Source organism: Cricetulus griseus, assembly GCF_003668045.3.
Source record: "Cricetulus griseus strain 17A/GY chromosome 1 unlocalized genomic scaffold, alternate assembly CriGri-PICRH-1.0 chr1_1, whole genome shotgun sequence".
Taxonomy (NCBI): domain Eukaryota; kingdom Metazoa; phylum Chordata; class Mammalia; order Rodentia; family Cricetidae; genus Cricetulus; species Cricetulus griseus.
In genome coordinates, this window is record NW_023276807.1 from 227,858,706 (window position 1) to 227,885,767 (window position 27,062).

The window sequence follows — 27,062 nt, forward strand, 5'->3', positions numbered from 1 at the left end:
AAAGTCCCAACCATTTGTTTTCTGACTTCTGTGCTCTTTGTTACACAGAAGCAAACAGAGTGTGCCACAAAGGGGCAGGACCCATGTTGGGCTTTCACACAGCCATTTAAGGTGCCCTGTGATTGCAATTCTAACATCCTAAACCAGCCATACACAAAATTCATGTTGAAATCCTAACCTCCAAGGTGTCATGGCACTAAGGGATGGAACCTTGGAGTGGTCATATGGGTAGAGCCCACACAAATGGAACCAGTGTCCTTATAGCAGAGGGCCCAGAGAACGCAGGTGCCTTTCGTTGATGACAAACCACACCCTCACCAGAGAAAGGTACCTTGATTTTGGCCTGCCAGCCCACACAGTTGTAAGAATCAAATGCCTATTGATTCTAAGCCACTCACTAGTCTATATTCTCCTGTGGCATCTACCTGCAAAGAAAACTAAAGGTTGAGGAAAGGCAACAGTCCCCTCGGAAGCTATTAACCAGTAGTTCTGTTTGTTCAATTTCCTTTCAGAGCCTTCACTCTCTAGCTTCCCCCAAGGCTCTGCACTGCACTTGAGATCAAATGGCATCCCCTAGACCCTCGGCTAATAATCCTTAGATTCCTGTGGGACAGCTAACCAAGTGTGGAGAGAGCAGCTTTTCTTCTCTTTAAAGATCTTGCCATGTAGTTGAAAGTCACCTGTAACCCTCAGGCTGTTTGCTTTGAACTCACTTGGTTTCCTAAATGCAGGAATTACAGGCACACACTACCACTCCTGACCAGGCAGTCTACTTTACTGATGTATTAGTGATGGAAACAAAGCCACAGACATCCTGCTAGTCCAATCCAGCCGAACCGATGGTTGTAAAGACTATCATGTGTTTTACTAGGGCTAGGTGAAGTTCTTACATTGTTCTAATAAAATGCTGTGCTGGAGCCCACCAGGCTGACTGCTGGCAAACTCATGCTGTGTGAAGTCAGTGAGTGACTGGGTTTGTTGCCACAGCTTGCTACCCTGATACTGCACTTGAACAAATGGAAGAACAAACTAGCACGCTTCTTTCAAGTTATAAACCCTAAATGGGTGCCCATGGATTACCAAATGACAGCTTGAAGACAGTATCGGAGGAGGATGGGGCTATAGTCAGTGATAGAGATTTGTAATAACACCTACAAGGCCCCAGCTTAGATTCACAGGTCATAAAAATATTTAAATGAAGGTCTGTCCAGTAATTACCATAATGAGCTGTAACTGGCTGACCACTCATTAGTCATTCACTGGACTATATAGAGATCCACAGATGTCCAGTATGGGCCCTTGGATGTGCATAGGTCTCAGAAAGCATTTTCATACAATTCCATGACATTTTAAAGCCTGAGAAGTAGGGAAACACAGTTCTCATTTTAGTAAAAGCTCTCTCTCTTCTAAAGTAAATTCTCCATCCCTGAATATCCGCTTGACTGTATCTAAGTCTGATAGTATTATCGAAATGAAACAAAAGGCAAGAGTCACAAAACATTCTTTCAAATTAGGACTAGTTTCCAGACCAAATCCTTTATGAGCTTTTGAAGTTTTAAAAATTCTGACCTAAAGTCAGAATTGAAATGCTTTGTTTCGAGAATTTGTAACAAAACCACTCTTAGGTATTTATTTTTATTCATGTGTATGTTGCATTGTGTCCAGGGGCCAGCGGGAGCTGGAAGAGGGCATCAGATTCCCAGAGCTGCATTTACAGGCAGTTATGAGCCTGCTGGGAACTGAACTTGGGTCCCTCTAGAACAGCAGGAAGAACGCTTAATGTCCGAGCCATCACTCCAGTCCTCCTCTCAGGTGTTTTACAGGAAGTGGACTCTGGATTATTTCAGGTGAGAAGCAACCTCAGAGATAAAAGCCAGAGGTGGTGCCTCATGCCAGTAATCCTAGAATCCTGGAAATGGAGGCAGGAGAATCACCATGATCCAAGACTCCCTGACTAGATACTGAGCTCAGCCTAGTTTCCAGAGTGAGACTGGTTCAAAAACTGAAATCACAACAAATGCCTTCCATTACTTACCAGGTATTATAGTCCCTGTCTATCTTCTTACTCTCAGAGGCAATGCAGGTCACTAGTCCAAAAGGGCCAGGGAGACCTGGTCACAACTAATTCACATCTTGTGCTTCTTGAAAAGGTTAGGCCTCCCTTGATAATAACTTCCCATGCAAAGAAAAGACCTTCTTGCTAACAGGCAGCATCATTCAAGTTTGACCTTCATTGTCATTTTAACAGCATCCACAAAGAATCTGATTTAGTTATTAATGGCTTACTTTATTTTAAAAAACTGATTTTGTAAGTGTATGTAAGGAATTAAGCTTTATAAAATAGTTTTATTCTATGTATGTGGATTACCTTAAAATATGGAGAACCAAATTTCTTCTTTGGTTTTATCTTACGGGAAAAATAACACACAGTCTCATCACATGGCTTTGCGATATTTATATTGCATTGCACAGATGTGGGCTATACAAATCAGTAACACGAGTGGTTGCTTAAGTTCCAAACATTTGTTTAAAATATTCTTACAGCAGAGGCCTAGGATGTTGAGACGTCAAGGTGAAATCATACTCTAAAGTAGTTAAATGCAACACCGAGAGTACTGCAGCTTAGTTAAAGGAATATTAGAGCTGGGCTCAAAGGCTAACAGACAAGGGAGCAGGGCTGGGAGCATCTACAAGTCAGTCACTGTGGTCCTTTTAACACACATAAATGACAATTCCTTAGGTAACCCTTCCTCTCGGAACTGCAGAAATAACACATAAGGTCAGATAAATGAAATTATTCCTAATATGTAAGCTCTATGGAGAACTAGGATGCCACACATTTGCTAAATCAAGTATCAAAGACAACACACTTAGAAAGAAAAAAGGTTGTTTTCTTTTTTTTTAGATAATGGTTTTAATGGAATTAAATGAGATGAAAAGACAGTGAAGCCCTGTTTGCTACTTACATGAAAAGAAGACTTTAAAAAATAATCACTGCACAAAATACAAGGGGAGGGCTATGCTGTGGCTTTAAATTTCTCCCCATGCTTTTCTTGACTGCTCAAGAACAAATTGAAGTTTCCACAACAAAGCTGTTCTCGAAATGCCGAATGGCAAAACAGTTACTGGCTTCACGCTTCTGAATACCTGTTGGGGAAGACAAAGGGTTTGGTTTTTAAAGGTTTTGTTTGGTTCTTCAGTGATAACTACTCACATTAATTCTCAGTTTCTCTTTAAAGAAGTATGCCACGCCACATCCACCCACAATTTCCATTCTTTAAAGCTGTTCTCCACTGCATCTTTTCAGACACCACAGCAACTGGTAACCGTGCTTTACAAACCGCTTGCAGATGTATGAGCGTGAAGGTTTGGGGAATGTCCTAGTTATGTGTGTTGCACACACACACACACTCCCATGTGTGCTTGCAGAATTGCACACCAGGACAGTTGGACATCATTCTAGCAAACTGGTTTTAGAAAATTATGAACCAAGATAGTAACTTATATGTAAGAAACCAAGTGGTGGGTTTCAGATGACTCAGCAGCCTGAGCTGAGAACAATGTCATTACAAGTTATGAGAAGAGGCCAAGAAAGCACTTTTACTGGGTGATGTAATCCCCAAGAAATCAGACTGCAGTGTCGCTGATGGCACTGTGGACTTTGTGTATCATCGCACACACTTTTGTTTTGCATTTGTAATGGGCACATGCTGCTACTCTTACTGTTCAGGGGGAAAAGCAAGGCTACGTGCCTGGCCAAAGCTGCATGGTTATATCAATGCTCTGGATTCGTCACCTACATTTCTTGCTAAGTCACCTGGCTATGGCTTGTCCTCAGTATGATCCAAAAGGTGGATGGCCCCGTGAGAATTCAGATCCCTGAGAATCCAAGTGAAATGCTGAAGAGAGACCTCTGAATAATGAGACCCCCAAACCTGACTTTTCTACATGCAGGTTGATGGGTGGGCATCTCAAGGCAATGGCATTTTGTGCTGACTGACTTTATCTGGGAGAAGTGGCTCTGGGATTAAGATGATTCTAAGTTCTGGAAATATGAGTCAAGTGTGACTCAGTACCCCTTTCATTTCTCATCTGTGGCAGCAACATCAATCACAATACCTAAGTGCCATAGGAACTATGCGATTGTCTTTACCTCTAATACTTTCTCTGCGTTGCAGCTTGTAGGTTTCCTTGTCATGACACAGTCGATAAATGAAGAAGCCCAGGTGGTCCACGTTTTCGATGCGGTCGGTAATCACCATGTGCTCATGAATAAGGTATGACTGGGGCAAGTAGGTTCCAGCCTACAGTGGGAAAATGTGATGCAAAACTTTCAAAACACAAACTGAGCAAACAAGAAAGGCAGACAAAGCCTCGGGTGATAGTTTTAAAATGGGGTTTGCGAATATTTTTCCATTTTATAGATCTAGTTTTGATTTTTGAATTGGGGTCTCACTTTGTTGCCCAAGCCAATCTTCATTCAATTCCCGAACTCAGATCATTGTTCTGCCTCAACCTCCCAAGAAGACAGGGCTGTGTCCAGGCACGTGTCACTGTACCCAGCAATACAGTTTTGTTACAATTCAGCCATGCCCATCACTGAGGCATCAGAATTAAGTAGCTGGTTAATATTTATTTTCTAGTCCTTCAGGAAAATTTAAATGTGATGAAAAAAATTTTTAATTTTTTAAAAATTTCCATTTTATTTATCATTTACTATGTGCATGTGTACAGTGTGTGTGCATGTGTAGTGTCTCTGTGTCAGTGTGTTTGTATTATAGTGTGCATGTGTAGTGTTTGTGTCAGTGTGTTTGTATTATAGTGTGGATGTGTAGTGTCTCTGTGTCAGTGTGTTTGTATTACAGTGTGGATGTATAGTGTCTCTCTGTGTGAATAATATGTGCATGTGTACTGTCTCATGCATGTGTAGTATCTGTAATGCAGTGTGTGTATGTACAGTGTATGCAAGTATACTGTCTCTGTGTGTGTGCATGTGTAGTGTCCGTGTGTGCACTGTTTGTATATGTGTAACGTGCACATGTACACAGTATGTGCTATGTGCAGGTGCATGTGTATAGAATGTGGAGGCCTGAGCATGGATGTTGGGGATCACTTTCTGGAGCTGCTTCTTTCCTCCCACTGTGGGTTTTACGGATTGAGCGCACACTGTCAGGCTTGCATAGCAAACACTCTCACCGGCTGGGCTCTCTCCAGCCCATTTTGAATGCTTTAAATTTTTTTCTTTTTTTCTTCTTCTGGTTTTTTGAGACAGAGTTTCTCTGTGTAGCCCTGGCTATCCTAGAACTAACTCTGTAGACTAGGTTGGCTTCAAACTCACAGAGATCCATCTTCCTCTACCTCCGGAGTGCTGGGATTAAAGTCATACGCCGCCACCACCTGGCTAAAAATGTTTTTAACTTCAAAATTTAAAGCATTAAAAATTAAACATAGCACAAGTGTCAGCACTTTGTTGTAAAACCCTTGGCTACACTCCAGGAGAGTGAGCTCCGAGAAGGCTAACTTTTCAAAGAGGAATTCCATGACACAGTAAACACTTGATACCTTGATGTTAATAAGTAGCTCCAACAGGTTTCTGGGTGGCATAACGATGGACGTGTTCAGAGGAATCACGTAGCACTTGTCCAGGTTAAGGTCCAGATAAGCAGTGAGTTTCTGGAGAAAAGATATATCTCAGTCAGATGAGTGTACTGGAGATACATAGAATGCTACTGGCAAGATGGGCCCACTTTAGAATTTATAAGTCACTTGTATCTCAGTAAGAACTGGGTGCGGTCAGCAGGCAAGCCACAGACAGAGAGGTATGGGAAGGCCAGGCCTCAGAGGGAAAGGAACCTAAATCTATTTTTGTTAACCCCATGAGACAGCACTTCACTGTGTGGACCAGGATGGCCTCAAAGTTTTGGTCCTCCAGTCTCAGCCTCCCCAGTGCTGGCACAAGACACATGCTCTGAGTCACCAACTCTCCCCATCCTCTCTCTTAAGTACCAACTAAACCCTAGATAGAAGAATTTAGCAAATATTAAAACTGCAAATACCCTGGAGAGCCCTATGCTGTCCACAATCCTGGACACAGACAGGCTCACCTTGTTAAAGTCATGCACAATGTTGGCAGGGTCACTGTCTGCAAACTCTGGAACAGGCACACTGATGAATTCAACCTCATCTTCCTCAAAGATCTTAATGTTCTCTTCAATTGTCTGATAGCGAGCAGCTGGAGCATCTGCAGAGGGCTCGTTCAAGATGACATCATCTTTGATATACTTCAGTCCGCAGTAGTACACATCGTCGGGCTGCAGAGTTGAAAACACTGCCTTTCAGCAATCTTGCAGGAGACGGGCATTTAAGTGCAAGCCTCACTTAAGCTGCCACTGCTATCTAAATAGTATTCTGCTTGCAAACTCCTACTTTTCAGACAACAAGTCAGACAGTTTAATTACAGAGCTAACACATTCTTTATCAGATTCTGAAATTGTCTTTTTTTAAGGTCTTTCAGAAGGAGACAAGCAGCTGATTTCCTCTTTACTCTTTGTGGTAGATAAAAACAGTACGAAAACTATCTGGTGTCAAGTGAAGAGACACACAGGCCTGCTCCTACCTGTAGGCATTTTCTCATAGAATACATTCATAAGCAAGTAATGCTTTCCTTTTTTTGGAAATAGACTCTCAGGTTGCCCAGGCTGCCCTGTATCTTGCTATATAGCCAAGGATAACCTTAAACTTTTGATCCTTCAGCTTCTACCAGGCAAGCCCTACCATGCCTAGTTTATGTAGAGCTGGGGGATTATGCCCACTCACACACACAAGTAAGTATATGTATGTAATAAACATATTTTTAAAATATACTTAAAGACAGAGTATGTAACAAAACATTTCAGGACCAATTGTTCTCTCAACAGTGGAATTGCATATTATTTCTTCTGTATCTTATGCTTCTTGTAAAACAAAATACTACATTTAAAAAGATGTAGCCAGGAGTGGTAATAGTGCATGCCTATAATCTCAGCACACAAGGTAAAGGCAGGGCAATCAAAAGTCCAATGCCAGACTTGCCTTCATAAGTCTATTTCAAAATAACCAAAAAATTTGCATTTACCCTATTAGTTCAGTAATGTTTATCAACATGCCATCATCTGGAGATGCAGTTCATATAACCTTTGGAAGAAGACTTCAAAATTAGTGTAAAAACTGTTGAGAAGTGTTTCTCCCTACTTTGAAACATTAAAACGTTTGACGTAGTCACACAAGATTTAAAGTAAATTTCTCCCAAGATTCCTTAAGATGGGGGTTGGGCAGACCATATCATAAACCATAATTAAATGGAATCAATGTCTTGACACAGAGAGTCCTATGAGCATTAAGTTACAGGCAACTTTCCCAAAAGTGACGTCATCATCTCTGCAAGTTACCCACCTCTTAGACAAAGAGCCATCTTGTACTGACCCAAACTGGCTATGCAGTGATGGCTCTGCCAACATTATAGCTTGTATATCCATCCAAGTGGCAATTTATGATATATCTCTTTACTATCAACTATGGTAGGAAAAGTCTATTTTGAACATCCAACAACTTAAACTCATCTGCAGTATCCAAACACCATCATTCTGCTTTCAATGATTATGTGTTTAATTTTCTAGTAACCACACGAGTGATTAAAGGCTCCAGACAGATAGTGCTCTCTTAGGGCAAGGTAGGGATCATGTTCTAATTCACAATGGAAGGGAAAAAAAACCCAGACCAAAAAATATTCTTCTGGAGCTGGGAGACTGCTCACTGGTAAAGAAAGGTACTTACCACTGAGCCTAATGATTTCAGTTCAATCCCTGGGACCCACATGGTAAAAGGAGAGAACTGACTCCATACTGCCTCTGACCATGCCCCTTCCCTATAAATACATAAATGTAGCAAACAAGAGCTTGAATATCTTTTTACGATACCTGAAGTGCAAAATACTTGTAGAGGTATGCGCCTCCGAGGATGACACCAGCGAGCATGAACGCCAGTCCAAAGCACATGCACCAGCACCATGCTCGTCTCTGTCCAACTGGGACCACATCATCCGGGTCCTAGACAGTAAAAAGGACAGCCAGTTAATGCACAGAATCACAGATGACCAGGGATTATTAGTGAAGATAAAGACCAAGGAGTTGAGGCTCTGATCAAAACCAACCATGGAATGAGGAAGAGGGGCACCAAGACCCCTCTGCGTCTTCAGACGGAAAGGACACTGGTCCCCAGGGAGACTTCTAGGCAGAAGTCTTCTAACAATGTCTTGAGCAGTAATACAAACACAATTTTTATTTTTCATACACAACTTTTGGCACTGTCTTCTAACATTTGAAATTCAGGAATCAACAAAACCTTGTCTTAAAGTATTATAAGAGTACATTACACAGGTTAGGTATTTCCTAATTGGATCATTTACAAAACTGTTAGTCTTTACAAGTAGTTTATTGATTGCATTCCAGATATAAAACCATTCCTAGCAATCTACAGGAAAAAGCTAGCAGAACAGTAGCAAAAGAGTGTCAGGACACGGAAATTCCTTGGATAGACAGAATCTAAAAATCAGGACACAGTTACTTATCTAGAATCATCCTACAATTCCACCTTGCCTGAATCATTTTCTTTTTAAGAACTAGCCCTAAAACCCAATATGGACTACCTCATCAGAAAATGGTAGACTTAACCGAGGTCTGTATTACAGCACATAAACAAGTGAGACAGAAAAACTAGTGAATGAACAAAAACACGGTGAGTCAGCCTATGGCCCAAGAGAGCCGATTTGGCTCATGTGACAAGTGACTTAGGAATGAAAACTACAGTCCTATATTTCCTATTGTAAGATAAGAGAGCATATTTGGATTCTATTGGGCAAAGTCCAATTCCAGGTATTGTAGCCACCAGGAACAATGTGGGGCTAGATAGATGCACTCCTTTGTTTTGTTGAGGGAGGTTCTCACCATGTAGCCCAGGCTGACTCAAAGTTGGAGCAATCCTCTTGCCTCTGAGTCCCCACCAAGTGCTATGATTGCCAGCGTGTGCTGTTACATTTACAGGGTAGGAAGCTTTATTTGTAAACACAGACCCTTACAGAATAACAAATAGCACTAAATGTCAGGTTCAGATCAAAAGCTGTGGGTGGAGAGGACTACATTTCAGGTAGTTCTCATTAATGACTGTGTGTGGGTATTTACATCAGCAAGTCTACTAAAGTGTAGCATGGAATGGGAGTGAACCAGGAGATATCTTATTAGTGGAAAGTTCTATGAATTCCACATCTTATGATAAGGTTTTATAGACATGAACAAGAAAGCACACAACATCTGCTTGAGTTTGCTTGACAGCATCGCAGGAGACACACACAATTACTCTCAGGGTGGGGACAAATGTGGGGGTTGGAATGACAGATGGAAACGGTCACTCGTGGCATTTGGTATCAGCTGCTCTGACAGCCAAGTATGCACATACCCAAGCCTATCTGCCAGGCTCCCTCCTACGAGCACATAAATGAATAGCTAAGGAGCACTTGTGGACGGCTGAGAAAGAATACACAGCCTCACTGTTACACAGACAGTTGAGTTCTCCGGCCTTTTATCATTTTAACTATGCAACAAACAGTAATTCTGAAAATAAATTACACATGTCTAATGCATCTAAACAGTTGTATTAGGCAACAGGAATATAGACTTGGCCAAGGAAAAGATGGGTTGGGTCATTCTAGAAAATAAATATACAAAAAGAGCCAGGCAGGCTATGTATACCTACAATCCTAGCACTTGGTGGCTAGGCAGTGACTGCCATGAGTTGAAGATCAGCCTAGACTACACTGTGAAGTCTAGGCCAGCCTGATCTATCATATAAGACCCCATCTCCCGTATAAGAAGACACAAAATACCATAAATATGGGCTCTGGTAGGAAAAATGCATGGAGCATATGAGATAGGATGAGTTAAGGGAGACTTCACAGGCAGAAAACAGGGCATGGAAAGTTACAGGACAAACACACATAGCCAGGCAGAAGACAGTGTTCCAGGAAATGATATAAAAGGTAAAGAATGAATAAAATCATGAAGGCAAGATACAGGGCACTGCCAGGGAGACCTGGTGCAGCTGAGCATTCACTGTGGTGGGAGGGACCCTAGGATGAAGAGAAAGAAGTAACTGGAGCAGGCCACAGAGGGCCTCCGTATGGAGTGAAGTCTTAAGTTATTCTAAAAAATCATTATAGCAGAAGACTAGACTAATTTGTTAAAGAACTTCATTTTAAAACACTTTTTTAAATAGTTACTTAGCACCTGAAACATGGCTTGGGAATAAAAACATCAATAAGCTTCTACCTCAGTAGCTAAATTACAGACCCAAGTCCATATACCGTTGGAACTTCCTAACAGCTCTGATCTGTTTCCTCATATTGCTTAGTCACTTGCTTTCTTGATTAGAAATTCACGTAGAGATCTTATCTCTTGTTACTAGGCTAGACAGTTCCTGTGTTTATTCGTGTTCATTTTGCATTCCTGGAAACTCTAAGCCACACTTGGCACTTAGTTAACATGCAGATAACTGATGATTGAATGAAGAAAGAGCTTGGCTGTTTAACTTTTCATGATTCACAGAAGTTGGATCAGCAGCCAGAAAGATAATGGAGGGGACAACACAATCATCTATGATGTATGACAAACTGGCTATCTGGCAAACGTGGTTAACTGCGCTTAACCTAACATCTGTTAAGGCCAGCTACGTGGAGCACACTGGGCAAGATCAGGAAATTCAAATGTGACTAAACCATGCTTCACACCATCAGCAGTTTATGAATTAAAACAGGTATGGCAGATATGAAGGCCCACACTACAATTTGAGTAACAGACCAAGCATAAAGCACATTCAAGATAAAAGTCATTGAGCTAGGTCTGGTGGCTGAGGCAGGAGAACTGCCACAAACTCAAGGCTAACCTGGGCTACATTGCGTGTTCCAGGTCAGACAGGACTATAGTGTCAAAAAATGAAAATAAAACAAAATAAATATAGATAAAACACAACCACCACCAAACCTCACAGAGCAAAACCTAAACACACCTGTTGGCTTACTAAAACTCACACCATAGCCTTTCTGGTCAGGAGTACAAAGATGCTCATTATTGAAGTTGAGTCTGTTTCTACTCAGTGAAGGACTTACGTCCCAGTCAGGACACAGATGACAATAGGCACAGGGTAGGAATAAAAAAAAAAAAATGTAGAAAATCTAACAAAGTCAAATCATCCTACTAAAGATCAAGTATGAAACATCATCTCTCCTTGGACAGGGTGACATAAGCCTGGGAAGCAAAAGCAAAAGGATCAAGAGTTCAAAGTTGGGCTGGCGACAAGGCTTGGTGCTTAAGATCCTTGTTACTGCTCTTGCCAGGAGTGCAGGCTTAGTTTCCAGCACCCAAATCAGGTGACTCACAACCATCTGTAACTCTAGTTCCCAGGGATCCAACACTTCTTAGGACCTGGGGATCCACACGTGGTACATATGCCTTCTCAAGCACATACACACACACACACACACACACACACACACACACACACACACACACACACACACACACACACACACACACACATTAAAAGTACTATACAAATTCAAGGTAATCCTTCCTACCTAGTTTTAACAATGCTTAGGTTACATGAGAGCCTGCTTCATTCAAAATACCAAAGAAGAAAAAAAATTTGCCTGTTAAGTATTTATAGCATCATTGTTCAAACTTGTCCCAAACTAAAACAAACCCAAATATTCATTAACTGATATGTAGATTTCCATTTATCACACCCACATTATGAAACACAGCAGCAAAGGTCCTACATTTTCTGTGTGCTTCAAACATTTTATAATTTAAAAGAGGAGAAGCCCACCACCATGTTCTTGTGTTTTTTTTTCTTTCTTAACCCTAGTGCTTAAAATCTGCATTAGAAATCTCTTCATAAACTCCAAGTCTGCCTAAAATAAGAAGAAAAAAAAAGAAAGAAAGAAAACTCACAAGCAAGCCGTTCACCAGGGTACGTAACTTTATTTGGCCTGATTTAACTGGAGACACAGATCTCCTCCCTCTACAGCACTGGAACTAGTGCACCTTAACTATGCTGAGAACTCCCGCAGGTCCCACATAATTATCAGCTCGTTAATCCTCCTGAAAGTCAAGGTTTTAACCCAGTTTATTAATGAAGACAGCAAAGCACACCTGGGCCTACTCCCATCCTCTGCAGCAGACGGAAAGAAATGGCTTCCAGAGCCTGGCTTGGGGGTCCAAGGCTTTCATCTCACCTACCCAGGAGGCTGAGGCAGGTGGGCTGCAGTCAGAAGGCAGCCTGAACAACTTAAATTTAAAAAAGAAAAGAAAAAAAGACTGGAATATAATGTGGTGGCAGGTGGCAGGGTGTGTGGCCGACACACGGAGACCAGGTTCAGTCTCTACTGCACAGACATGGTTCAGTATTCTCTCTTGGGCACCACAATATTTTCTGGTTAGAATAAATCTTACCAGACAATAAAGCAAGATCACTTAACTATATCTTAAGCAAAACAAAGGCTAAATTGTGTTTTACTTTCATTAGTTATGAATTAGGTCACCTCAATCAGTTCCCTAAGAGGCTTCAATAAATGGGCTTCCATCATAAACGTAGCGCAAATAAAATGTAGGCTTAGTTGTTTTGTTTTTTTTTTTTAAAAAAAAACTCTGTTTCATTGTAAATACTTCACATCCTTCACCACTTCTATTTGGACCTTATTTACATAATGAATGGAGCTTGGAGCCTTTTAAGAGACATTTTCCATAGCTCTTCAAATGTAACGGCTTGCCTTTCACAGCAAATGCTGTCTCAGTGTCTCAGACATCACAACAGTAAGGAGGAAAATATCTCAAGTATTAAAAAGTACAGGGCCAGGCTACGATGTAGGTAAGTGAGGGGAATGCTTGTCTAGCATACTGAAGCCCTTGGGTTTGCTCTTCAGTGCCACCTGCTTGAAACCAGGTGCGGTGGGTACACCAGTAACCTGCCCACTGAGATGTAGAGGCAGGAGGAACAGAAGTTCAAGGTTACCCTCAGCTACAAAATGAGGTAATGCAGTAGACCCTGTCTAAATATAAATAAATAAATGTTATGTTCTAAACAGAGGCAGCCTGGATTGGGGAGACCTTGGCATAAAAATACTAGAATAGAGGAAAGAAAAACAAAGAATTTATATACTTAGTTCAAAATAGCATGAGCTACTTACTGAGCCATCAGAAATAGATTGTGACATTTTTAAATATTTTGGGCTAATAGAAGTGGCATGGACTCAACCCTCGACACTTCACTAATTCCAAGCTGCACTGATGGGCTTGGTCTTTGCACCGTAAGTTTCTACAGCATTAAGGATTTTTTCCCTTTACAGGTGTCATCACCAGACTTATTGTCAGCCCCCTGCAAACTGTTAAGCAAGTGTTTCATAGTAAGATATTTACCATACACATTTTAACTTAGTTCCTTTGTTCACAAACATTTTACAGAAACATGATTTTTGTGCCATAACTATGTCTTTCCCAGATTAATTGTAATGGAAAATATTTTCTAAAATAAATAATAAAAGTAGCCTTGCTAAACATGGGCAAAAAAAGGATTTTGAGCTCTTTTTTTTTTTTTTTTCTCTTGGTATTAGGGACTGAATCTGTAGTCTACATAGGCAAGCACTCTGTATCTCTAGCCCATTTTTCTTTTAAAACTTTTAATTCTGAGGAAGGATATCACCGAGTTGTCCAGGCAACCCTTGCCTCTGTGGCAGTCCTGCCTCAAGCTTCCTAGTACTCAGGGTTGCCAGCATGTGCCACCAGGCCTGCAGAGCACTGGGTTTTGCCAGCTTTCCTGTCAGTAGAGAATCGTCAAAAGCATCACTAGCAAAACCGCCACTAGCATCAGTTACCAAGAGCATCTGACCATAAGGGAAGCTGAACCCCAGGCTGAGAGGAGAATGGTCTGTTAAAGACAGCAAACATTCCCTGGCCTTCTTTCTTCTTCGTTTCCACCAGTATATAAATCCTGCTTCCTAGTTTGCTTTTCAAACAGGACTGTTGGTTGTCTCAATTATGAACCTAGGAATATTCATCCCCTCTGACACATAAACAGGAAGTAGGCTCCCAGAGCTGGGCATGCGCTGAGAGGAGCAGAAAGCTGCCCTTTGCATTTAAGTGCCACAGTTCACAGCAGCCTCAGCCAAGTGAATTAGTATTGAGCTGAAATTAGGAAGCACAGCTCCGTGTTGCTTGGGAGTTATCGAATTAGTCTATATTTAGACTAGGGTAGGGTAAAACAAAAGAGCACTTAGTGGCAGTGCTGATGTCGACAACACTGCTTCCCACTAACACAGTTTTTTGTTTTGCTTTTGTTTTGTTTTTTTTTGCTGATCAATTCTACAATATACAATACAGAAAGAAAAATAACAATTTAAGCTATTGCATAACAATCTAGAGAAATATATAAAATCTGTAACAAATTAATTAGCATCTTATAAAATGAGCACATGCCTAAGGTTAAACAAGAAGGTCAGAATTAAAGAGAAAAAAATCTCAGTAAGCCTGTAAAATAAATGCATCCAGCCTGAAGCACACCGGTCAATTCTGTATCGTTAGGGGAAAACAGTGTATTTGATGCAGAGTAAAATAACATTAAATATTAATTTATGAGTAACTTCAAACCTGTTCTTTTTCCACACCATTTAAATCTCATGCTTTTTCCGTTGAAAGAGGACCACCATTTCTCTAGTATTTATTCACTCTCTGCTTCCTGAGCTTTACCAGTGACAGCTTATGAAACAAGTTGTAGTAGACCTCCAAGTTTATAATGCAGAGCTATAAAGAAAAGACTGGCAGGTATTTTGTAAGCAACATCACATGCAAGTTTTGTCTGTTGTTAGCAAAACAGCCTCCACCAGGAACAAATCAGCCGGCAGAGACAGGTTTTTCCCTCCCACCAGAATCTGACTGTTCCGAATAACAACCGTCTTTATAAAACCTTCAAGCATGTCACAGATGGTCCACAGCTATCTAACTCATCATGAAACCGACAGTCAAGATGAGAAAAAAGAACCAAGCCTGAGAAAAAAGAACCAAGTCTATCCCAAACTCACATTTTGTATGAAGGCTGGATTTTCACGAAAACACAGTTAAATAATTTTATATACTTATATTAAAATGCAAGCAATTCTATTTGACATACAGAACCTTTGGTAATTCTAAGTGTATTCTAAAAAATATATAAAATTGATTATATTACTACTTATTTGTTATCTTACTGAAAGGCTGGAATAAAACCCAGGGCCTTATATTCTCTCTACCCTTGACCTACATCACCAATCTGTATAAAATAACTGAAATGTAAAAATTTATAGACATCTTTCATCTGAGTTTGGAAATTTTACAAGTTAAACATAACAGCTGGGCACAGTGGTGTAGAGAGCTACAATTCCAGCACTTGGAAGCCTCAAGAGCAAGAGGACCTTGAGTTTGAGGAGAGTCTATATCTATAACACATGGTAGGATAAAGAAAAAAAAAAAAGAAAGAAAGAAAGGTACTACGTACTAGGTACTCAGTCTCCTGAGAGCGAGTACACTGGCCTCTCACCATGGCCAGGTAAGAAGCACTTTGACTCAATGGCTCAGCTATCCTCACTCAGTGGAGACATCACTGGTAACAGTGGAGAGACCTGTCTATCAGCTTGTGGCTTGGGACACAAGGGCAGGAAGAACAGAGTTCAAGGTCATCCTCCACTAGACCTTGATCAGAAACCCAAAAATAAATTAATGCACTCAAAATTAAAATTCAGTGCAAACATTTGATCTTGGTTCCTTATCCTACCATGCTTCTGGCTCTTGGACCCAGGGATATCATTTTCTAGTGAAAGCAGAACAGAAACTTTTGAACACACTATCGAATTCACAAGACTTGGCTTGTCATCAAGTTTGTACAGGCTAGTTTATGGAAGACTACTGCAATCATACACACATGAGGCAAAACAATAAAGGAGAATATTCAGCTTGCCACATTTGAAAATGAATCTGAAAAGGCCAGGATATAAAGGCTAGGTGTGGTGATGAAAACCTATAGCTAATCAGCACTCAGGAAGCAGAGGCAGAAGGTGTATTGCAAGTTCAGGGCCAGCCTGGGCTACATAACAAGTCCTAGTCAAGCCAGGGCTATACTTCAAGAAACTGGCAGAAACAGAAAAGGAAGAGAAAAGTGAAAAGTATTCACTGAAAAGTAAAATTCACAGCTGGAGCAGTAAAGGCAGAACACAAAATCCCAGTGAGCTGTCTTCACTCATGAATTCAGCAGTCCTGGCTCTTTGCAGAGGGACATCAGAGAATGATGGCTCATTTTTCTAGGTCATCTTGTCAGGTCTTAAATTAGTGCCAATAATCCAGACAGTTTCCATTATTATCCATTATTAATTATCATTAGGCCTATTGTTAGTGCAAAGGGAATATTCTAATTAAACTTTCAAAAGCTACAGTGATGGCAATGCTGAAAGTCTGAATATTGATTTTCAGCTAATGTTTATCTTCTGAAAATTCCGTGAATGATGGTAAAGGCAAAGCAAATGAACTTTAGCCACACAGAATGGAAATGACCAACTGCAGAGTGCCACCAACAACGTCTCATACAGGGGAAAATAGCAAAGCATAAGCAGAAAAGCCTCAAACATCGCAGAGGGGTGACAAAAGACAAGTGAGGAAATGCATGGCATCGGACACCAGAACATCAGCAGAACAGAGACATGGCCAGTGTCCCACAGCACCCAGGAACCACAGCTGAAGTAGAATTTGATACCAAACTATCAATGGAACGAAAGGAGCAGCAGGGAATGTGCAGGCTGCAATCCCAGCACTCAAGAAACAGACGGAAAGAGCAGTGGGCCTGTAAGGCAAGCGTGGACTGCATCATTCTAGGCCAGCCTAAGCTACAGAAGGAGACCGCTAGAGGAAGGAAGGGAGGGAGGGAGGGAGGGAGGGAGGAGGGAGGGAGGGAGGGAGAGAGGGAGGGAGAGAGGGAGGGAGGGAGGGAGAGAAAGATGGAATCAGCACACTCAGATATGCAAGGCTTTACAAATTTTTAATCAGATTTTTTTTTTAAGCAGATCAAAAGCATGGAAGCAAATGCAATCCAGAATGGATGACTCTCCGATGAGCCAGAAGATACAGAAAGGCAATTAGACTATTGGCAGAAGATAAGCTGTCAAAAACTACATAGAAATTTAAGCCACATTCTTTCAAGTGCTAAGAAACAATGATCAAATCACGACAAAAGAAAAGGTTTTAGGGCTGGAAAGATGGCTTGATGGTTGAGAACGCGGACTGTTCTTCCAAAGGACCCAGGTTCAATTCCCAGCACCCATATGGCAGCTCACTACTGTCTGTAACTCATGAATGTGATACACAGACATTCAGGCAAAATACCAATACACAAAAAATAATTAAAAGTTTAAAAAAAGGACAAAGGTTTTATACAAGAAAGGAAGTACAATACAAATTATACACAAGTAAATAGCACTTGCCAAGTACAATAAAAATAGTGGCTATCAACTTAGCAAGAATATTATGTGTACAGTGAAAAATACATACACACATGCTAACTATATCCATCTTTCATTTGGATACTACCAATAAGTAGTATTAAAACCAGAAAAAATAAAAATAAACTTTGGAAATAACATGAAAGAGCAATATAAACAAGTATTTGTAGTAATTGTTACCCAAATGTGATCCAGAAACCCCCCTTGGAGATCCACAGTCCTATTATTTTCCTAATAAAGCTATGATGCTGTTTTCACTTGCACTCTCTAGTGGGCAGTGCAGTTTCCACAAGCTGAATACATGACATCTTAGCCCACAACATGGACATGCAGACTCCAGCTGTCTTCTGTCCACTTGTTCACTAAACACTGCACAACTCCAGGAGCTTGACTCTTCAACTGTTTATGACTCACAAAATGGCTGCATATGTTAATGCTGTATTAAGTATTCTGTCTTTTTTTTTTTTTTTAAGATTCTTACTATTTGTTATGTATGCAGTTCTCTGTCTGCATGACAGCAGAGGGCTGCATGCCAGCAGAGGGCACCAGATCTCATTACAGATGGTTGTGAGCCACCATGTGGTTGCTGGGAATTGAACTCAGGTCCTCTGAAGAGCAGTCAGTGCTCTTAACCTCTGATCCTCCATCTCTCCAGCCCTCTGTCTTCTTTTTAATATAGTAAATATCTTCTTATACAACGCCTACGGAATGCAAAAGTTCCTTGGGCTTATCAACAATTTTTAACGTTTACCAGAGAGGTACTGAGACCAAAATGTTTGAGAATCCCTGACTCAGAGAAACGTGCAGTTCGGGTCCCTGTGCACAGCTGGGCAGTGCTTCCAGCATGAAGATACCAGAGTATGCTCTGCTCAGCGAAGCCACAAGGCAGAGTGGCCTAGAGGTCAAGCTGTAATGAGAGACCAGAAGTGGCTAAGAAGTTAACATGATTGCTTCTGACTGAGTTAGGGACACTGGCATTACAATAGTAATGTCTCTCAGGAGAAAAGGTGTACCTCGTCCACACCTGTAGCACTGACCACGCCCCTTTGGGGTGGTCACAGGTGCAGATGTGATAGATGGCAGGACTAGATCTGGGGTCCCCGTCCCCAGCGTTCTCTCTAGCCTGGGTGGATCCTAGGAGCTGGAATCTGTGGCGGTCACCCACCTCTCGTGTAAGTACATTCTCTTCGAATAAACTTCACTTAACCTGTACTGTATCTAGTCAATCTTCCCAAGCAATAAAAAGGCATATTGTAAAAGAAAATAAATAATTTTCCCAGTTGTCAGCAAATTCTTTCCACACCAACAGGGGTGTTAGTTCAGGTACACAAACAAAGTTAAAATGACCTGTCACTCAAGAGCTTAAATTTTGCTGTGTGTAACTGCACCACAGTCTCTAAAATGTGTTCCCATAAGTTATTGCAGGGCAATTTACATTTTAAAACTAAATTAGTTCTTTTGATACCTATTATTTACTAGAGAAATACACATTTTAAATCCTAATGTTTTTTATGTTGATGGAATCCAGAACAAGAGAAGTGTCAGTACTATTCTACAACTGACATGAGGTGGGGGCATACAGGACAATATCCCCAAAGTAATATTCCAGTAATATTCCAATGTTGGACTGGCTGCCTCGGGGGTGGGGGCAGAGACAGACCCGACATGATGAGATGGGACTTTTGAGTCCTATATTCACCGTGTTGCTGACTGAAAACAGATGCAGAGACCTGAGGTGATGTAGTCAACACAGCACTTGAGAGAGCAAGGCAAGGTTCAAACTGACCTACAACACTTACATTTCCATCACTGAACTGCACCGATGCCCAAACTGATCCCTAGTCCCATTTACTGAGGGAACCAGATAAAAAGGAGGAATGCCATTTTTTATCTCTTCCCTTAATCATTAAAAAAATTTAGGTATTGTTCTATTTCTTATGCCATAGAAAACCAAGCAGTGCGTCACACCTGCACAGAAGAGCCAGACGTGGCTAGGTTTGCTTTCCACACGAGAAGAGATAAAACAGTGGTCCATGTCAAGCCATTAGTGTTTCTAGCTAAATTACTGTATGAATTTAAATGAAAATCCTCATTTGCCTTTAAAACTGCACTATCATAGGGTATTATGTGGATTGCTCAGTGGCAGATCGTGGGCTTACTCTGTGGGTCCTGTAACCAAGAGATAACTGCCACCACAAGTAGGAGTAGAAACCGTCGACCTGATTTTTAAAAATGAAAACCAAAGAAAGTCTCACTTGTTTACTTCGAAAAAACTCCAGCCTCATCAATTCACCTTCTTGAGTACTAAGAGGAGTTGGGTTTGCCATTCTTTTTAACATGCCTAGCCTTGGAAGAGCTAAAACTGGTGTGACTGGGGACTTTTCCACACCATCCAAAAAGCAAGGAAAATTAAATGAGTAACAATGACCATCTCTCAAAGTGATCTTCTCTGGTTTAACGGGGAATCTTTTGGATGCTGAAGTGATCTAAGCAATTAAAGTGACAACAAGGATTGACTAGGCATGGCTAGGCATGGTAGTGCATGCTGTAGAGACAGAGCCAGAAAGAATGCCATGGGTTTGAGGCCAGTCTGGTCTACACAGCACATTTCAAGCTAGCCTTTACAAAGCAAGTCCCTATCTCAGAAAACCAGGGGAGAAGGTGAGAGAGAAAAGGAAATAAAATTAGCTGCTTGGTTTTTTTATGGTAATCAATTTTAACCAAGTCCAATGGATCAAGTCTGATGTCAGGGCAACCAGGAGGCCAAGGCAGAAAAAGTACAGGGCCAGGCTGGGTTATAGTCCTGGGTCAGTCCGGAAAACAGACTTGAGACTTATTTCAAAAACTTTTAAATATTGAAAACTTTATACTCACTATGAAAAGCAAATAATTTCTAAAAATAATTTGGCACTGGAAGTTAAAGATTCGGAGCCAGGTGTAACAGCACATGCCTTTAGTTCCTGCACTCAGGACATAGAGACAGTAGTTCAACATGAGTTTTGAGGCCAGCCTGGTCTACCTAGTGAGTTCCAGGGGATTCAGGGCTGCATAGTGTGACCTTGTTTAAAAAAATAAAAAAGTTCCAAATTTGAATATTAAAAATCCTCCAAAGCTTATTCCTACCTTGTTGAATACTTCTATAAACAAAAATGTCTATATGAGTATTTCAAATTCATACCTGAATCTGTCAGCACTTTCCAGACTGAGGCAGCAGGTTAACTATTGTTATGGGCCAGCCTGGGCAACAAGAGTAAAGCCCTATCTCAAGAAACAAAAAACAAAAACAAAAAAAAGTAAAATAAAATAAAAAGTTCTAATGCCATTCATACTCCAGTTTCTCAAATAAATGTGATATGTAACTTAAAATTGCTAGCATTAATAAACCAGACTATAAATTTTATCTCAATATTAACCTCTCTTCAGTCATAGTCACATTAGCACCAAGTCATGAATCACTCCAGGAAACCTGTGTGCATCAGAAGATACAACAGTACATGCAAAGTTAGGAGACTCATGCCGGCACTATAACGCAATTGGAATTTTCCTGTTTGGGAATGAAAAGTCTATTATCAGTCTAATCTGTCCTAAGATGGGACAACTATTGAAAAACACTTCATAGCTTTATTTTTTCTCAACTCAGTGTAAGGACTTTAAAAAAAAAATCAGTAAATTCTTTAAAATAAGTGTTCATTCAATGGTTGGTAGCACCCCATGGCTTCAAGCTTGTGAGAATATGGGGTCCAAATACAGAAGGATGAGAAAAACCACAGTAAGTAGACAGGGTCATCTGCCTAGCCACCCCCCCCACCCCGCCCCACACAGTTTAGTTCTGTTTTAGTTAGTTCTTTTTAAAGTTAGCACACCAAGTAATGAGATTCATTTTGTTAAGTGGAAAGCTTTAAAATGATGTCCTTAGGGTCACTTTGACACATAATTGTAAACCTTGACCCTTGGGCTGTTTATCCTGACTGTCTATCCTGTAAAAGACTGCCACTGTGAAGCAGAGTGAGAGTCGGGGATACCTAGCTTTACTCAGAAACAGACCTCATGGCAAGAGGCCCCAGTGTCAACCATTTTCTGAGACGTTCAGATAATCATCACCTTTGCACTGAGAAGCGTGAAGTCCCTTATCTTAACAGGTAGTAGCTATGGCCTGAATCCTTTGGTGGGAAAGTCCTTAACTCCTGTCAGTCTCCAGGCTCTAATTAAAGTGACACATTTAGGGCTGGAGAAATAGCTCAGGGCGGGGGTGTAATGCCCTCGTCAAGCATGTACCAGGCCCTGGGTTCAATTCCCAGGACCACGGAGTGGAACTCTTGCCAAACATTAAAGAGAGCACACTTATTTTGGCTCATTTCTTTGTCCAGGATGACCTTTACTAACACAGTGTCGTGCAAAGCAATCCAAGAGGCTTTAGTCCAAACAGGAATTCAGAAAGCATCTCCTTTTTGAGAAAGAATGCAGCTTTTGAAGCCACTTCAAATATCTGGGTTATGGGTTCATGAAACTGAATATCTCAGATTACGGCCTCGTACATTTTTCTCTGGGCATTAACACACAGGTCAAGCTTTTGAAACACATAATAAACACTTGGAAGTTGAACAGTGAACACAATAAATATACCTATATCATAAATGTGTTTGGGATTTTTCTGGTTAAAAAAAATAATCCTGCTATTGACATAGAACTCTGAGTGATAGAGCTGAATTTCATGAGTTCTTAGAGGTTTATGGTTATGCCAAGGACAATATCCTGCCTTGTCTACCCAGGGAACACTATCACCCTGGCAGCTAACTTGTTCTCCAACCAAACAAAGACAATATGCATCCTCACCCACACTCAAACACCAGAGTGTCCCAGAAGAGATGTACAGAAACAATTTATCTGTCTCTCAGAATAAAACCCTCCCTTCAGATATCCATATCCTCTCTGGAGGCCAAGACCTAATGAATGTAAATGCTTTACTGTCCCTAGCCAGGCATGATGGCACATGCTTGTCCCAGTACTAAGAGATAGAGGCAGGGGGACTGCAGTACCTTCTCTGCCGGTCCAGTTTACAGTGAGTTCTAGGACAGTCAAGTCTACTACTCTATAATAAACTTAATAGGTAATGAGATGCACTCTGGCTAAAGAGAGCCAAGTTCCCAAACCCCCTATACATCTACACGTGTCATTGAATGTCTACTCACGCATTTTATGTCCTTCCTCTACTTCCTCAAGCCAAAAAACACCAAAACCACCAACAAAAACTGAAATCTAAATTATCAAATCATTAGTCCTGATTGTGGACATAGAGGAAAATCAGAAAGCATAAACTAGGATCTACTCAGCCATTTTGTGACAACTCAATGTATTCTTCACTCCAGCACCCATGCTGTCCATTTTGTTGGCTCTGCAACACTGCATCGAAGCAGCGTGTGAGGCCATCTAATGAAGCAAACACGTTTTTTCCGAAGGCTGCTATTAAGAACAGGGAGTTCATAAGCAGCTACTGCAGCAAGAACTGTTGCTCACTCCGAGAGCCTGCTTTATTGCATAACCCTCCCTTCCATTTAGTTCTTTCAGTTCAGGGAGGGATGTAACAAACTAACCCTGGAAAGGAAGAAAGAAAATTGTCTTGTTGGGGAGAGGAGGTAGTTGTTCCCCCCACACACACACACAATTAAAACAACTGAATTTTATTCGGGGTGTGGCGATACATGAGTGCAATCTCAACACTCCAGGAAGTGGAGACCAGAGGATCAGGAATTTAAGGTCAACATCAGCTATATACCAAGTTCAAGACCAGCCTGGGCCATGAGACACACTGTCTCAAAACAAAACCCCACACAGCAATTGCAATTACTGCAAAAATGCAATTATATAATCCTAGCATCTTCACAGAATTCTAAAACTGAAAGAGTTCTTGCAGACCATCTGGTTCTATCTTCTCATCTTATAAAAAAGGAAAACTAAAATTGAAGCTTAAAAAACCGAAGTCAAACAGTTATATGGATACATATCTGGGACTTCTGATACAGTAACAGTATGGTATTGGCACACACACAAGTTTCCCAAGGTTCAAAGGAAGCTATGAGCACAAAAATCAAGGACTGCTGCCTGTACCATAGTGTATGCGTATCATTTCAAATTGACCTTTGTCAGACAAATCACGATACTATGATTCTTTGCTGTGTCTGTGCCTCTAAGAGCTTTGTGCCCATGAGGACTGGTCTGGGAAGAAGACAAGACTGTCAACAGGAAAATGTGGAAGAAAAATCATGCAAACTGGTTGAATAGTGCAATCAAAAGAAATAGCTGCTGGAATTACAGCTACTGCAAAGACAAGACTGAAACCATAAGCAGCAGAGCTGCTTCTAGAAGGTTCTCTGCGGGGAAAGAAACAGCATAAGACAGGAGCCGTGTAAAAGTACAAGAATGTATATTACATAAGCCAGTGAGTGACAAGAGTGACCGAAATTCTTATGGCACAGGGTAGTAGATACCAGAGGGGGTAATAATCTTCAAGCACAAAAAAAAAAAAAAAAAAAAAAAAAAAAAAAAAAAAAGCTGATCCATGGTTAAAACTGTTCAAATGCTTTTCTTTCGGAGTTCTGAACCCGTAGGAATTTGCTCCTACCATAACTTGACCAAAGGAAATGCCCCAGGCAAAACACACTAAGACTAATTCTGTTCCCAGCCCAGGCGGTCAGACAAGGTGGTTGCCACATAGTCCAGCCCAAAGGAGCACCAGAACATTATGTAATCACTCCGCAGCTCTGAAATGAGATCAGAAGCTCTGTCACTGATGTCTGCCCTTAAGTAGGCTTTTCCTTTATCCTTCCTGCCTTCATTGTAGACAAATATTGATCCCCCCACCCTGAGAAAAGGCTTCCAGTTGGAAAAAGAAATAAGTTATTTTTTGTATTAACCGATTTGGCTGTGATTTCTGTTTGGCTATAAAGGAACACGAACCCTCACTGCTTAATCCCAGGATTTTTCCTTGGACAGTGAGATCAGAGAAATTAAGACATAAAAGCAAAGGATAGAACTATAGTTACTTTGAAATAAAAAAAAATATGGTGAACATATAAGAAATCCTAAGAGCCTGAAAATAAGTCCACTTCTTCATAAATGACAAGACTTGTCAACAGTCTGGTTCAAAGCTGCTCAGCAAAGTGAATTCTGAGTTTCAAACCTTTACAACAGTGGAATTATAAAGGACAGAGAAATGACATCATTGCCACTTTCTTAGAGTGGGAGGAGTTATAGTTTTAAAATGTAAGCATCATATACCTATACAATAACATAAAGAATGTATATTTGAAGCTGGGCATGATTGTGCACACCTGTAACTTGGGAGGAAGATAAAGGAAGATGAGGAGTTCAAACCAGTTTGGGCCAGATGAGACTCAAGTCTCCACAAACAAGGCCACTGGCAGGGAGCTGTTGTGACTGGGTACTTGACTACAGACCTATTTTAGATAAGGTTTGTATCTGACAAGGGGATACCATAATTTGCTACCTGTGAATTCTAAACATTTTCAACACCAAGACTGTTTGCCCTGGGTTCAGGAAGACAATACTAAAACCAGAATCTTTAATCCTTTTAGGGAACCAGGTCACTCTTCCTATCTCAAGGGAAGGCAGTCTTTTAAAAATCAACCCGATGTTTGCTTTTAGCTGGAACATTTCCAGAAAACAAGTACAAACCACCCAGATTGCCATTATTCTAAAAAAAAAAAAATTACACAGGGCATTATTGGCCTGTTTCTTAATAGTAATTTTCATTACATCATTTTTAAAAAGTCCTTGCTACTTGTACCAGGGACACAAATGATTGTTTTTAAGTCAAAACTAAAACTACCCAAGTGATAATAGGTATTGAAAAGTATTAATGAAAAATTAAGCAACATCTACAGTTAGGTAGGTATCAAATGTCTGCAGCCTAAGACTGGCAGAAGAGAAAAACTTAGGAGACAATTATATTTATGTTTAAAAGAACATTATTGTAAGCCACTTAGTTAAAAGAGTGAATCCAGTCCCAGCTTCACTCATGCTCATTCAGTGTTAGCGGAGAATTTGGTGAAATGAGGGAGAATTTTGTAGGGACCGGAGTGAATTCCTACTTTGAGATTCCAGGTTTCACTTTATCAGTGGTCCCCCTCAAAGACGCTGATAACATTTAAAAGTCAGCTGTTGGTTACACGGAACAGCCACAATAGCAATTACTTTCACCTGGAATATTTATTACAATAATAAAATCGCCAGCTAGAAACTACTCCCAGAATACTGTTGTCCTCTCCCCTCTTCAGACCCCAAGGTGAAGTTCACCTGCCAACACTGAAGGCCTTTTGTAGGCAAGCGAGTGTGTAAAAGAAAAGGCTTTTAAAATTAAAATGCTTACAGTTGCTGGACTTAGTCCAAGTGCTGTTCAGCCTAGAAACGAAAGTAGGAAAGAAGAGAGGTTTAGGCTTGTTATGATGTCAGCCATTTTAGGCTCAGTATTTATACTGGAAGAAAGTGCCAAACTCGGTGGTGGCGGTGCCAGTCCCTGCAGGTCCCCGGGCGACCAAGCCAGGTGCAAAGCGGCAGGAGCTCGCACACCTGTGCAACTGTCCCTGCGGGGGTCTCCAGGGCGGAGGCCCTGCCCCGCCCGCTACACACGCACCACGGTACCCGGGAGCGGAGGGCCGCTCGGGCACCCATCCCCTCCGCGGGGACCCCCGCCCGCGACCCCAGCCCGGACCTTGCAATCCACTGCCACCGCATCCGGGGGGATGATGAGCGCCTCCTCGCTGCTCTTGGGCTCGTCCTTTTTGGCCTCCTTCTGGGCCAGCGCCGAGTTGAACGTCACCTTCACCATGGTGCGGCCTGGGGCGCCCTGCGGGCGGCGGCGACGAAGGCTGGGGTCGCGGGCGGTGGGATCCCGGCTGCGTGTGCAGCCTCGTCGACCGAGCTCAGGGCGCGACTCTGCAGCGGAGGAGCGGACTGCGCGAAAGCAGCAGCGGCTCAGAGCAGCCCGGTTCCCAGCCTCGCAGCTGGGGCACGGGCGCGGGGAGGGGCCAGGAGGGGCGTGGTCCTAGGGGCGGGGCCTTTGCACTGGGCGGGGCCTGGCTCTACGCCAGCCCTTCCCTGGCTCCCGAGACTCAGCTGGAATCGGGCCAGGTTTTGTGGAGGGCGCGCCTGCTTGAGCAAGGACTTGCTGCCCCTCTGGGCTGCCTGGATTTTCCGGTTCTGAATTCACTTCCCACTAGTTGACCTCTAGGGGCCCAGTGTTGCAGGTTGATAAGAAAATGGGGTGAACTCTGCTGATTGGCTGCGTAGGTTATGTTAACCTCTGATAGCCCCCAGAGTCTCTTCAATTGTGAGCCCCAAAGGCTGTGGAATTTTTGTGTGAGAAAATAAAAAATATAAAAATTAAATAAAATAAAAACTCCCATTTACTCATTTCTTAGCAAGCGACTCAGTAGAGCATAGT

General features: G+C 41.6%; 1 protein-coding gene across 1 annotated transcript; it reads right to left on the reverse strand.

Annotated features, from left to right (window-relative positions):
- Positions 1–2,430: 2,430 nt before the first annotated feature.
- Itm2b (integral membrane protein 2B) lies at positions 2,431–26,625 on the reverse strand. The gene is made up of 6 exons (XM_027390146.2): positions 26,331–26,625; positions 7,956–8,084; positions 6,105–6,311; positions 5,563–5,673; positions 4,154–4,304; positions 2,431–3,147 (listed from the first exon to the last, which is right to left on the reverse strand). Exons 1-6 carry the CDS (start codon positions 26,445–26,447, stop codon positions 3,062–3,064), a joined length of 801 nt encoding a protein of 266 aa, XP_027245947.1. The 5' UTR covers positions 26,448–26,625; the 3' UTR covers positions 2,431–3,061.
- Positions 26,626–27,062: the final 437 nt, after the last annotated feature.

Bases quoted from the DNA above. Each gene is read 5' to 3' on its own strand.
- Itm2b (XM_027390146.2), bottom strand. From the start codon at position 26,447: ATGGTGAAGGTGACGTTCAACTCGGCGCTGGCCCAGAAGGAGGCCAAA. The intron at 8,085-26,330 runs GTCCGGGCTGGG...TTTACTGTCTAG, and splicing joins CGGTGGCAGTGGATTGCAAG to GACCCGGATGATGTGGTCCC. The intron at 4,305-5,562 runs GTATCAAGTGTT...TTCCCACTGTAG, and splicing joins AGCTACTTATTAACATCAAG to GCTGGAACCTACTTGCCCCA.